The sequence below is a fragment of the Trichosurus vulpecula genome, chromosome 5, assembly GCF_011100635.1.
Source record: "Trichosurus vulpecula isolate mTriVul1 chromosome 5, mTriVul1.pri, whole genome shotgun sequence".
Taxonomy (NCBI): Eukaryota; Metazoa; Chordata; class Mammalia; order Diprotodontia; family Phalangeridae; genus Trichosurus; species Trichosurus vulpecula.
This window is the reverse complement of record NC_050577.1, coordinates 109,774,435-109,788,338: the sequence shown is the minus strand read 5'-3', so window position 1 is coordinate 109,788,338 and position 13,904 is coordinate 109,774,435. Positions and strand designations below refer to the sequence as shown.

General features: G+C 40.4%; 1 protein-coding gene across 1 annotated transcript in view; it reads right to left on the bottom strand.

The window, feature by feature from the left end:
- Nucleotides 1-13,904, bottom strand: part of DGKI (diacylglycerol kinase iota) — a 569,495-nt gene that overhangs the window by 385,047 nt on the left and 170,544 nt on the right. The window contains 1 exon segment of the mRNA XM_036761364.1: nt 6,718-6,813. Within this exon segment, the coding sequence (XP_036617259.1) occupies nt 6,718-6,813 (96 nt within the window).

Below are 13,904 nucleotides of genomic sequence, written 5' to 3'. Positions count from 1 at the left end.
CTGATCCTAGAGCTGCATCAGTTTACCATCCAGGCATTCTACGGGAAGCCTTTACTGATTGTCCTATTTGTTAGTTCTTTAAATATTAGGTAGTTATCTGCTTACATGCTGTAACTGTCAAAACATGAGCTCCCTGTGGCCAAATGATGGAGTTAGACTATAGGACCTTTGAAGCCCCTTCCAGCTCTAAGTCTATGATCTTACTGCCTTTGGATCTCTGATGCTTAGCACAGTGTCTTGCAGTAGAATGCACTTAAATGCTTGTTAAATTGAAAGTTACCAAGTGATCTTCAGTGCTGAGGTCTCCTCACACTAGGACCTAGGGTGTCTGTCTGCTTCCCTATCATTAACTTTCTTGCCTCTTGACTCTGGTGCAAAAATTCCTAGTTCTCGGTGGCTATCACCATTTATAACAAATATATAATGTTTAAGGAATGAGAATCAAGCTATTAAGTTATTTTTCCAGGAAAAATGAAGGTATTAATCCTCTACATCCAAAGAATATCCTTGTTAAAATAAACCACACCCTTCTACTAAAGTTATATTTTACACAGTGGAAGCCAGGTGGTGCAGTGGCTGAGGTGATGGCTGTGATTCAGGAAGACTTGAGTTTACATCCTGCTTCAGACACTTATTAGCTATGTGATCCTGGACAAATGACTTACCCTCCCCTCCCCTCCCCTCCGCCCTCCCCCACCCCCCTGCCTAGTTCTCAGTATCCTTATCTGTAAAATGAGGCAGTTGTATTCAGTGGTCTCCGCGGTCCATTTCAGCTCTAAATGTATGATCCTATGACACCGTTAAGAAAAAGACAGGAAGACACAGATGTGTAACTGGATCAAATGAACTTGCTTAGTCTCCTCTGATGAGTTCATTAAAGATCTGTCCTTTAAGGAAAAGATCATAAAACCAGAAAGTACCTTAGAGGCACTTTGAGCCAATCCTCCTCATCTGCCAGCCAGAAAAATAAGGATCTATGAGACTGAAGTGGTTTTCAAAAGATGATCCAGTAAGTGGTAAAGATGGAAATAGAATCAGTGCAATTCCCTGAGTTGATCAGTATTCTTGCCACTACATCATAATGGCCATTTTGTTTTTGAAGCAAATCTAAAGTGGGTACATAATATGGAATTTAGAGAAAGCAAAGCTAATAGGACTTTCTTTTTAGCTATTTCTGAACTTTTTTCCCAATTCCAGAGAAACATAGATCTACAGATTGTAGATGGAATTTGTTAGGGCATGGGGCACATGTGTTGAAAGGGGCACTCTTGCCCAAGAAACTATCCACAAAGGAACTTTACTAAAAAGGAATAAGAGCTCTCCAAGCTCCTTTCACAATTGATCAGCCAAGAGCAATTCAAAAATGCAACAAAACCAAACATGTCCCTATGTGCCATTTTCTGGCCCTTTACAGGACTAGATTTATGACACTGCTAACATGAATAATGACAAGAGAATCAAAATCGTGGAACTGGAAGGGACCACCAAGGTCATCTAGTTCAATCCATTGCTAACCAAGAACATTCTCTACATCATACCTGAGAAACATCATCCAGCCTGTTATTGAAGGCTTCTAGTTAGGAGGAACCCACCACCTCTGGAGGCATCCCCTACCACTTATGGGTAGCTCCAGTTCTCAAGAAGCTTTTTCTTACTTCAAGCTGATATTTACCTTTTTGCCATTTCTACCCTGTGCTCCTAATCCTGCCCTCAGGGATCGAGTAAAGCCAGTTTAGAGCTTTTCACTCATAATAAATCTTTAATAACGACAATTGACACAAAGGTTTTGTTTTTTTTTCTTTTTCTTAAAGTGACCTGTGATATTGTTGGTATGGAAAATGTCCAGTGAGGATATTCCCTCTGCAAATGCATATTGGCACCTGTTTTGCAACTGTCATGGGCCCTAAGACGTTAGATAATTTACCTGGAGTTATAAACCAATATATGTCAGACGTAGGATTTGAACCCAGGTCTTCCTTACTCCGAGGCCAAAACCCTTCCCCTAATGCCATACTACTTCTCATAGTACTTTATGTTTTATAAACTATTTTCTCTTTTTAAATTATTATTTATTTAATATTTTTAGTTTTCAGCATTGATTTCACAAGAGTTTGAATTACAAATTTTCTCCCCATTTCTACCCTCACCCCCATTCCAAGATGGCATATATTCTGATTACCCCATTCTCCAGTCAGCCCTCCTTTCTGTCACCCCAATCCCCCCCCCAATCCCCTTTTCCCTTACTTTCTTGTAGGGCAAGATAGCTTTCTATGCCCCATTGCCTGTATATCGTATTTCCTAGTTGCATGTAAAAACTTTTTTTTGAACATCTGCTTTTAAAACTTTGAGTTCCATATTCTTTCCCCTCTTCCCTCCCTACCCACCCTCCCTAAAAAGGGAAGCAATTCAACATAGGCCACATGTGTATCATTATGCAAAACCCTTCCACAATACTCATGTTGTGAAAGACTAGCTATATTTTGCTCCTTCCTATCCTATCCCCCTTTATTCAATTTTCTCCCTTGACCCTGTCCCTTTTCAAAAGTGTTTGCTTTTGATTACCTCCTCGTCCTATCTGCCCTCTCTTCTATCATCCCCCCTTTTTATCTCCTTCCTCCTTCTTTCCTGTGGGGTAAGACACCCAATCGAGTGTGTAAATTAATCCCTCCTCAGGTCAAATCCAATGAGAGCAAGATTCACTCATTCCCCCTACCTGCCCCCTCTTCCCTTCCTACAGAACTGCTTTTTCTTGCCACTTTTATGTGAGATAATTTACCCCATTCTATATCTCCCTTTCTCCCTCTCTCAATATATTCCTCTCTCACCCCTTAATATTTGATTTTTTTAGATATCATCCCTTCATATTCAACTTACCCTGTTCTCTCTCTCTCTCTCTCTCTCTCTCTCTCTCTCTCTCTTGCTTGCTCTCTCTCGCTCTCTTTCATATGTGTGTGTGTGTGTGTGTGTGTGTGTGTGTGTGTGTGTGTGTGTATTCCCTTCCACTACCCTAACACTGAGGTCTCATGAATTATACACATCATCTTTCCATGTAGGAATGTAAACAAAACAGTTCAACTTTAGTAAGTCCCTTATGATTTCTTTCTTGTTTACCTTTTTATGCTTCGCTTGATTCTTGTGTTTAAAAGTCAAATTTTCTATTCAGCTCTGGTCTTTTCACTGAGAAAGCTTTGAAAGTCCTCTATTTTATTGAAAATCCATATTTTGCCTTGGAGCATGATACTCAGTTTTGCTGGTTAGGTGATTCTTGGTTTTAATCCTAGCTCCATTGACCTCCAGAATATCGTACTCCAAGCCCTTTGATCCCTTAATGAAGAAGCTGCTAGATCTTGTTTCTTTCTGGCTGCGTACAGTATTTTCTCCTTGATCTGGGAGCTCTGGAATTTGGCGACAATATTCCTGGGAGATTTCTTTCTGGGATCTATTTGAGGAGGCGATCGATGGATTCTTTCAATTTCTATTTTGCCCTGTGGCTCTAGAATATCAAGGCAGTTCTCCTTGATAATTTCTTGAAAGATGATATCTAGGCTCTTTTTTTGATCATGGCTTTCAGGTAGTCCAATAATTTTTAAATTCTCTCCCCTGGATCTATTTTCCAGGTCAGTGGTTTTTCCAATGAGATATTTCACATTGTTTTCCATTTTTTTCATTCCTTTGGTTCTGTTTTATAATATCTTGATTTCCCACAAAGTCACCAGCTTCCACTTGCTCCAATCTAATTTTTAAAGTAGTATTTCCTTCAGTGGTTTTTTGGACCTCCTTTTCCATTTGGCTAATTCTGCCTTTCAAGGCATTCTTCTCCTCTTTGGTTTTTTGGAGCTCTTTTGCCATTTGAGTTAGTCTATTTTTTAAGGTGTTACTTTCTTCAGTATTTTTTTGGTCTCCTTTAGCAAGTCGTTGACTTGTTTTTCATGGTTTTCTCGAATCACTCTCATTTCTCTTCCCAATTTTTCCTCTACTTCTCTAACTTGTTTTTCCAAATCCTTGTTGAATGGCCTGAGACCAGTTCATGTTTTTCTTGGAGGTTTTTGATATAGGCTCTTTGACTTTGTTGACTTCTTCTGGCTGTATGTTTTGGTCTTCTTTGTCACCAAAGAAAGATTCCAAAGTCCACGTCTGAATCCGAGCCCGTTTTCACTGCCTGTTCATGTTCCCAGCCAAGTACTTGACCCTTGAGCTTTTTGTTGGGCTATGACTGCTTGTAGAATAGAGAGTACTTTATCCCAAGGTTGAGCGGCTGTGCTGTTGTTTTCAGAGCTATTTCTACACAGCAAGCTCTGCCACACCAGCACTCCTCCTCCCCCAAGAACCGCCAACCTGGACCTCAACTCAGATCTAAGCAGGCTCTGCACTCCTGCTCTGATCTACCACTTAATTCCTCCCACCAGGTGGGCCTGGGGCCAGAAGCAACTGCAGCTGTAGCTCTGTAAGCAGCCTCAGAGCTACACCACCTCCACCACCCCTGGGGTGGTGGCTGAACCACGAACTCCTTTCACTCTGTCCCCCGCAACTTTTCCCACTAACCTTCTGTCTTGTCTTTGGCATTTGTGGGTTGAGAAGTCTGGTAATGGCCACAGCTCACTGATTCAGGGTGCTAGGGCTGTTCCGCCCAGCTCCCAGTCTGGTTGGTCCAGGCGCAGCCCACACTGGGCTCTGCTCCATTCTGCTCCCAGCATGGTGCGATAGACCTTACCTAGAGACCTTCCAGGCTGTCCTGGGCTGGAGCCCTGCTTCCCTCTGCTATTTCCTGGGTTCTGCAGTTCTAGAATTTGTTCAGAGCCATTTTCATAGGTGTTTGGAGGGTCTCAGGGGAGAGCTTTAGGGAAGTCCCTGCTTTCCAGCCATCATTATGGCTCCACCCCGGATCTGCCAAAATATTTTCTTACTGCCTAATTTACAAAGCCAAGGCAAATGAAGTTATTTAATTCCTTCTAGGTACCTATCTTACATTTGGAGTAAACTGTTGCCAGGCGTTAGTTGCTGTTTTGAAGGTGGGCCAAATAACTAGGCTTCCCATAGAATTGATTAACTGAAAATAACATTTTCCCCCAATTAGGTGTGCTTCTTAAAATTTAAAAAATATAAGTATGTACTAGAATTAAAAAGCCTAAACATGAAAAAACACTGTATTTAAATAGAATGCACTACATGAAGCAAGATTTGAAGAAATACAAAACTCTAAGTAAAATAGAAATTTCATTTACTAGCTTTTAAAAGGAAGGAAGGAAGGACTCAATAAACATCTACTGTGTACAGGGACTATGGTAAAAGTTTTACAAACATTATCTCATTTGATCCTCACAACAACCTTGGGAGATAGATGTTTATTATCCCCATTTTACAGATAAGAGAACTGAAACAAAAAGAGGTTAAATGACTTGCTCAGAGTTACATAGTTAGCATGTGTCTCAATCTGGATTTGAACTCAGGTCTTCCTGACTACAGGCCTGGTACTCTATCCATTTGGCCACCTAGCTGACCTTCTTAAGATTAATGAAACAAGTCTACACTAATTCTCATTCCTCCCCAGACCTGAGTAGATCTAACCTCCCCACATATCTATTAACTCAAAATCAAAGTCTTTACTAGATATATACAGCTCTTGCTCCAGCTTCAATTTTATGGAACTTCAGAGTATCCAGACATCAAAAACATTTGTTGATTTTCTCGTACTACCATCTTTGACTCCTCCAGGAAGGAAGGGCTTAGCCTCCACTTAGAAATTAGTAGAAAAATAAGAACTTCCCTCTCTTCTCTCCCTTCCCCACTTTTTCTTCTGTCCTTATTGCCAAGAAGAGAGAAATGATATCATTTGTTACAATACCAGACATCCTGGTATTTGTCTTTTTTCCCATACAGAAAGGAATGTTGCCCTCTCTTCCTCTGAGTAATTTAGTCTAAGCTTTCTCTACATCTTTTTCTGATCAATAGTTTGAATATGCATAATTCTATATATTATTAATTAGACATTAAGGATTACAGCTCCCCTGTGACATTTATAAGTCGTTCTTCAACAAAGAGTACGTTCTTTTAAAGGAACCATGTCCTTTTCCATGGAATGTGATGACAATTAAAACTCATTCAAGCACAGGCATTTGTGTAGCACATCATTCCCTTCATTTGTATCATAATGTCACCACATACGTGTTTGCCTATCAGAAGTTACAAAGTGTCTGGTAAATTGGTACTTCTCCTCAGTTCCCGTTGAGCCATTTTCTCCCCTTCACCCTAACATACAGCACATATACTATATATAGCACAGACATATACTCACATCTCACCCTACCATGGACCCAGACACAGAAAAATTCTGTCTATGTGTTTGTTCAAGTGGAGGGTCTCTGACCAAGTAATTCCACTCTGCTCTGTTCTCTCTCCACCCGCCATGACTCCTAATTGATTTAGTCACAAAAAGAAAGGGTAGAAAACAAGATGCTACATAATCAAATCATAAATGTTGACCTCAATTCTTGAATACTATGTTGTTATATTGATTGGGGAACTGTATCCTTATCCTTACCCTTTATAGTCCAGGAGACAAGCAATGGCCACCCTTTTTCCAGACAGGGTTGTTAAAATGCTTCTTGGAATATAAGGAAAGAAAACCCTTCCTACCTATCTGATCAAACAGTCTCATAACTATTCTTCCAGAAAAAAAAAATTGCAAAGACATCAGGAAAGTAGGAGGCTAACACTCACTGCAAACTTGACTTGACAGTTTTCCTCCCCGAGGTAACACAGGTCTCCTGAGACATTGGTCTCCAGCCACAGGTGTTCTCCATTCACAGCATTCTCCTGGAGAGAAAAGACCAGTTTTATTTTGGTTTTTCCTTTCAGGGGATGAGGGGAGATGCAGGCATGAGAACTAAGAGTAAAAAAATTCAAATCTAACCTTTATTTTAAAACGAAAAAAGTTAATGAATGGGAAAGTGCTTACATGACCACAAAACAAAATTGCTAGACTTGTTTCTTCCAAAATTCTGGAAAGGGGAAGGAAGAAATACAAATCTGTTGGGCTGGAGGGCTGTGTTGATTTGGGACAGAAATAGCCCTAGGCCCCTAAGATGTTTTCTCTTTAGGAATAGTGGTATTTTTAACCACATGTATAAAGGATTAATGGAATCTGTCATTAGCACATTCATGTGGGCCTCACTAATTCGGAACCTGTCACAATTCAAAAGGTGAATGGATTCATTTGACTTTGCCTAGCAAATTCCTGTTGATACTGCATAATGTAAAATATCTTACAGGAATGATGTTTAAAGAGACTTTTCAAGCACTTTGATAGCATCTAAATTTTAAGACATGTAATTGGCTATTAACCAAACTTTCTTACCTGTCCATTAAAGCAAGCCCCCTACGGCAAAGGTTCTTAACCTGGGATGCTAGAACCTTCTTTAAAAATTATTTTGACAACTGTATTTCAATATAAATGGTTTCTTTTATAATCTTACATAATTTATTTTATGCATTTAAAAATATTATTCTGAGAAGCATTCTGTAGGCTTCACCAGACTACTCAAGTTTGTCCATGACACAAAAAAGAACTCGCCCTAAGGAGAAAGGCAACATTTACCTGACAATGCTATCTTGAACCACTAGATTAACCAAATGGTGTTCAATTTAAAATAGCAACAACCCTGTATCTCCTTAGAAATGGTCTGCAGTTACTAAGTCAAATGGGTATTTCCTCAATTCATCCTAAACTGTAAGCTTTCACTGCTCCTTCAAAATACTTGGATCTGTTCCAACCTGAAGAGAAGGACAGCTATTAGAACTGTGAGATTCTACTGTCCAAAATATGTGTGAAAGGTCTTTGAAGTGCCATGTGAACTGTTTTAAAGTGTTGGGGTTCCACTGAAGTAAATTCCTTCTTACATCTTGCTAAGTAGAAATCTGAGACCATGAAAAAATTGGTCACAGCTACTAAACATCAGCAATTTATATACTCCTGCTCAAAAGCTGAATCAGGCCTGCTACCTGAAAAAAAGAACTAAGCTTCTTGAACAAAAATAATTCTATAAAATATACTGTAAAATTATGAGAATGATTCTATAAACTGTCCAAGAAAATCAGTCTCATTTCTTTATGATGACATGTCATAGGATCATGGATTTAAAGTCCAAAAGAACCTGAGATGTTAAGTAGTCTAAACCCTTCTTTTTTACAAACTCAGGATCAGAAAGGTTATCCAAGGTCTCAGGGTACTAAGTAACAAGTCAGAATTTGAACCCAAATCCACATCCTCCAAATTTCACATTTTTTCTCATGCTGCTCACCATGGAACTGCTACTGTTGTTTTTGTTCAGTTGTGTCCAACTCTTTGTGACCCCATTTGGGGTTTCTGTGGCAAGGATATGGGAGTGGTTTGCCATTTCCTTCTCTAGCTCATTTTACATATGAGGAAACTAAGGCAAACAGCGTTTAGTAACTTGCCCAGGGTCACACAGCTAAGGAGCATCTGAGGCTAAATTTGAATTCACAAAGAGGAGTCACTCTTCCTGATTCTAGACCCAGTGCCTGAGCCATCTTGAACCTAACCCACCCACAAAATGTACATGTGATAACACTATGGTTTTCCTAGCAGAACCCATTCTCATTCAGGTTCCAGAAGTTTGGTCAAGGATGAAACATTTTCTCACCTTATAGAAGTGAAAACATAACTTAAATTCATATTTCTAAAAGTAGATACCTTTCTTTTTTTAAACAAACTCATTTTCTAGGTTTAAGAAAGGAACTAGATTTTTACTATAGGGCCATTAGCCTTGCTCTCCTGCAATTATCAAGTTGTCAAACTCACATTCATTTGGATTGTGGAAGCAACGGGCTACAGCAGGAAGAACACAGTCTCTGGAGTTGGTACACCTGGGCTCATCCCCTCTGATGATAGCTATGTGGTGGTGGACAAGTCACTTAATTTGCCTGAGCCCCATTTTCTCATCGATAAAATAAGGAGGCTGAACTTCAGCGGGGGTAGGGTGGCATAGTGGATAGAGTGCTAGGCCTGAAGTCAGAAATGCTCATCTTTTTGAGTTCAAATGTGGCCTCAGACACTTCCCAGCTATGTGATTCTGGGCAAGTCACTTAACCCCGTTTGCCTCAGTTTTTCCATCTTTAAAATTGGCTGGAAAATGAAATGGTAAACCACTCCAATATCTCTGCCAAGGAAACACCCAAATATGGTTGCAAAGAGTCAGATACAACTGAACAACAGAATGATATATTGATGCTTTTGTTGAAGAATTTCACAGGATTGTAAGATCTCAAAGTCTGAAATGACTTTGAAGGTCATCTAGGAAAACCTAGATCTAAACTAGGACCCTCTTTAATAACAGCACAGCAGGGGCCATCGTGCCTCTACGTGAACAGCTGCAGTGATGAGGAGCTCATTCCTTCCTAGGGTGGCTCAGTCTACATCTGGATTACCCTGATTTCTGAAAAGTTCTTCCTTGACATCTGATTTTCTACAACTTCCATTCTGTCAGCTCCAAAACCAAGCAGAACACATTTAATCTTTCCTCCATTTGACAGCCCTTCAAACAATTAAAGACAACAATTATGTGTTTCCCCCAAGTTTCTCTTCTCTTGATGAAAACTCATCTACTTCTTCCATTAATCCTTGTACAATATGGTTTCAAGTCCCCTCATCATCCTGGTCAGACTTCTCTGGATGAACTCATTTGTCACTGTTCTTCCTAAAATATGATGCCTGGAACTGTACACGATGCTACAAATTTACCTGTCAATAAATTTGTAGATACTACACTGTGGGTACTATACTCTATTGTGTATGTAGTCTAAAGCTGCATTAGCTTTGGGTGGCTGACCTATCACACTGCAGGCTCATGTTGAGCTTACAGTATATTAAAACCCAGAAATATTCTCTCATCAACTGATATCCAAGCATACCCCTCCAATCCTAGACCTAAAAAGTTTATTTTCTTGGACTCAATAATAATTCACATTTAACTATTAAACTGCATGTTAGTAGAGATGTCATCTATATTGTAGCCTTTTAAGATCTTTTTGCCTCTACATTCTGTCATCAATCCTTTAGCTATCCCTGTTTCATGTCACCTCCAAGTTTGATAAAAAGCCATATATGCCTTCAAGCAATTTGAATTTAGATATCAAACTCGCATTTGGAAAGACTTTAGATTATTCTCTCATTTAAAAGAAGTCTCCTCTCACTCCTACAACTGGATGTGTTTAGCCTCAAAAAGAGAAAGCTTAGCAGGGATATGTTAACTGTCTTCAAATATTTGAAAGGTTGTCATGTAGAAGTACAACGAGACTTTTTGCTGCTTGGTCATAGAGGAGATAACTGAAACCAACTGGTGTAAGTATCAAAAAAAGAAAGGAGGGAAGGAAAAAGGGAGGGAGAGAGGGAGGGAGGAAAGAAGGAAAGAAGGGAGGGAGGGAGGGGGAGAGGAAGGAGGGAGGCAGTGGGGAGAGGAAGGAATGAGGAGAAAGACAGAGATTTGGGGTCAAGCTCTAACAAAAAAACTTGTCCAAAAACTGAATAGGCTGCCTTAAGGAATATTCAGTGCCCTGTCACTGGAGGTCCTCAAGTACAACAGAAGCTGGATGACCACTTCTTACAGATATTGTAGCCAAGACAAAGTATGGATTGAACTAGACAATCTCTAATGTCCCCTTCAACTCTAAGATTCCAGGTTTCCTATTCATTTATGCTTCTAAAAGTCTCACCCCAAATAGAAGAAATTGATTATAGGGATGTCATCTAAGGAGGAGAACCAATAAATATCCTAAGTCTAGATGGACCTCCATTCTATGTTTTGTGGACTTCTTCACTACCCTCCAATAGCCATATCAAAGTGAAGATGCCTCCACCCAGCAGCTCTCTCTTCTGATTGGTGGGTCTCTGGCCCGGGGACCAAGGACTCATCCTTCCAATTAAGCACCATTTCATGAGGCCCTCAGGCCATGCTCACTTCACTGAGGCTTTGCTCTCCAGGCTTCTCTCACTTCCTAGTCAGCAGCCTGGCCCCGGATAAGTAATTTACCACCACACCCTTTCCAGCTCCCATTTATATACTATCTTCCTTCATTAGAATGTAAGCTCCTAGAGATAGGGATTGGGTTTGTTTGTTTGTATTTGTAAACCAAGAATTTAGCTTGGCATTACAGTAAGCACTTATATAACGCCTACTATATGTTAGGCACCCTAAGTGCTTTACAAATATAATCTATCTCATTTGATCCTGTGAGATAGATGCTGTTATTATGCCCATTTTAGAGTTGAGGAAACTGAGACAGAGGCAAAGTGACTTGCCCAGGGTCACATAGCTGGTAAGTATCTGAAGCCAGATTTGAACTTGATTCTTCTGACTTGAGGTCCAGTGCTGTAGCACTGCATCACTTACCTGCTTAAATGCATTATCTATCAACTAAGTTTGCAATGGTACGTCTGTGAACTAAGCACCAAGGGCAACGGAGGCAAGGAAAAAGGGCAGCCATCTTGGACATGATTGCTCTACGACTGATGTTCCCTTAAAGTTCTAGGAAAAGAGCTTACAAGCTAGATGACTCATCTGCACCAACACAAGAAGGACAGAATATATACAGAATGAGTATTAATGATGCTATCAAGTCATCTCTTCCATTATCACCATCATGATCCCCATCACCACCGCTGCCACATCATTATTTACAAAATTTTCCATGAAGATTCACAGTGCATTTTCAGAAGGGTCCCTCTTCTCAACCTTCCAAAATGAGGACCAGAATCTGATTAACCAGTTGGAGGATGGGAAGACAGATTGCATCCAACTCTCACTGTGACAGCCAATCCAAGCAGCGGTCTCCAACTCAATCCCACCTACCCTTATCCTCCAACAATCCACCAGCCTTTCTCTCAATCCGCTGTATCAGCTCCCTGGTTCCCCCCTTCTGAGCCTCTGAGGATCGTTATAACCCAAGCTAATTGCTATCCAGAGCAGCTGTGCAAGTGTCATTGGGATCTGACCATGTCATTTCCCTACTCCATTAACTCTAGCAGATCCCTATTGCCTCCCGGGTAAAATAAGAGTCCTTCTGTTTCACGTTTAAAGCCCTTCACAACCTGTCCCCAGTCGACCTTCCCCATATGAGCCCCAGCTCTTCACTCTGTGATCCAGCAGAACTAGGCTTCTCTCTCTGTTCCACAAACACAAAACTTCATCTCCCACCTGTGTGCGTTTATACTACCCATTCCTCATGCCTGGAATAAGCTCTCTTCTCACCTTCATCTCACAGAATCACTCTCTTCCTTCAAATAGTGCCTAACCACCATTGCAATGAGTCCCAACATTTTAACTTTAAAAAGTAAATGCAACACTGCGACGTGGTGGTGGTGGCAGCAGCTGTGATGGTAGCAGTGATGGTGGTGGTGATAATGGAAGAGGTGACTTGATAGCATCATTAGTAATCCTTCTGCATATATTCTGTGTTGGTGCCGACTAGTTTGTAAATCCTCTCCTTTAACTTTAATAGATCCTCAATCATACAGCTATCATGTCGAAGATGACTTCCATTTTCCTTTGCCCTTCCCTACCTTCCCACTGAATGGTACTTGGCTGACAGAAGTATGACTGCCTCCTTACCTCTTCTCTTTAACTCCAGTATTTAAGTCAAGCAACTGATGATATACAAAAATTTTTTTTAAATTTATATAAAAATACCACTTAAAAGATCTAGGTCAGCTCATTGGACTTGTCCTGAAATGATCCTTCTGAAGCTTTTCCTATTCTCCCCAACAGCTAATGCCCTAACTGTGTTGTTGTTGTTCAATCATTTCAGTTGTGTCCAACTCTTCATGACCCCATTTGGGGTTTTCTTGGCAAAGATCCTGGACTGGTTTGCCATTCTCTTCTCCAGCTCATTTTATAGATGAGGAAACTAAGGCAAACAAGGTTAAGTGAACTGCCCAGGGTAACACAGCTACTAAGTGTCTGACTGAATTTGAACTCAGGTCTTTCTGACTCCGGGTCTGGCACTCTATCTACTATAATACTTAGCTGCCCATACTTCCCTGCCTAACTACCTTATATTTAATTAATTTGTATTCATTAATATTTAATCACTTTTTATTTATTCTGTATATATTTATATATGCATTTATTGTCTTTGCCATTAGAATATACGTTTCTTGAGAGTAGGAATTGTTTCATTCTTTGTATTTCCATCCCTCATACCTAGTACAGTGCCTGGCACAGAGAAGTTGCTTAATAAGTCCTTATTCATTAGTTAAGGACAGCTAGGTGGCACAGTGGATAGAGTGCCAGACCGGAAGTCAAGAAGACCCAAGTTCAAATGTGGCCTCAGACACTTCCTAGCTGTGTGACCCTGGGCAAGTCACTTAACCCTCTTTGGTTCAGTTTCTTCATCCATAAAATGAGCTGAGTTTTCCAAGAAAACCCCAAATGAGGTCATGAAGAGTCAAACATGACTGAAACGACTAAACAACAACAACAGCCAATGGGCTGACTGACTGGGAAGTTGTGGCCTCAGTCCTCCCCTTGACCTTGCCCTGAAGATCACCTCATGGCTGTGATAGGCACCTCCTTGAAGACTAGATTCTTGGCCTGGGGTCTGTGACTGGTAAATAATAATGGCACATTTTTTGTTTTGGGTGAGACAGAGTGAAGCATCTGGGATGAGCCAGCATAGTGTATTATGATCTGCATCACAGATGACATGACTTTACAAACTCAGCAGCTTCCAACATCTTTTCACCATTGAGAACACCACCTCCCTGCAATCACCCAAGTTTTCTCAACTTCAATATCATCTTTAAACCCTCACTCTCACCCACCAATATAACTAATCAGTTGTCAAATTTTATCCACTTTTCCTCTGTTTCTCTTTTATCCAGGCCCTTCTCT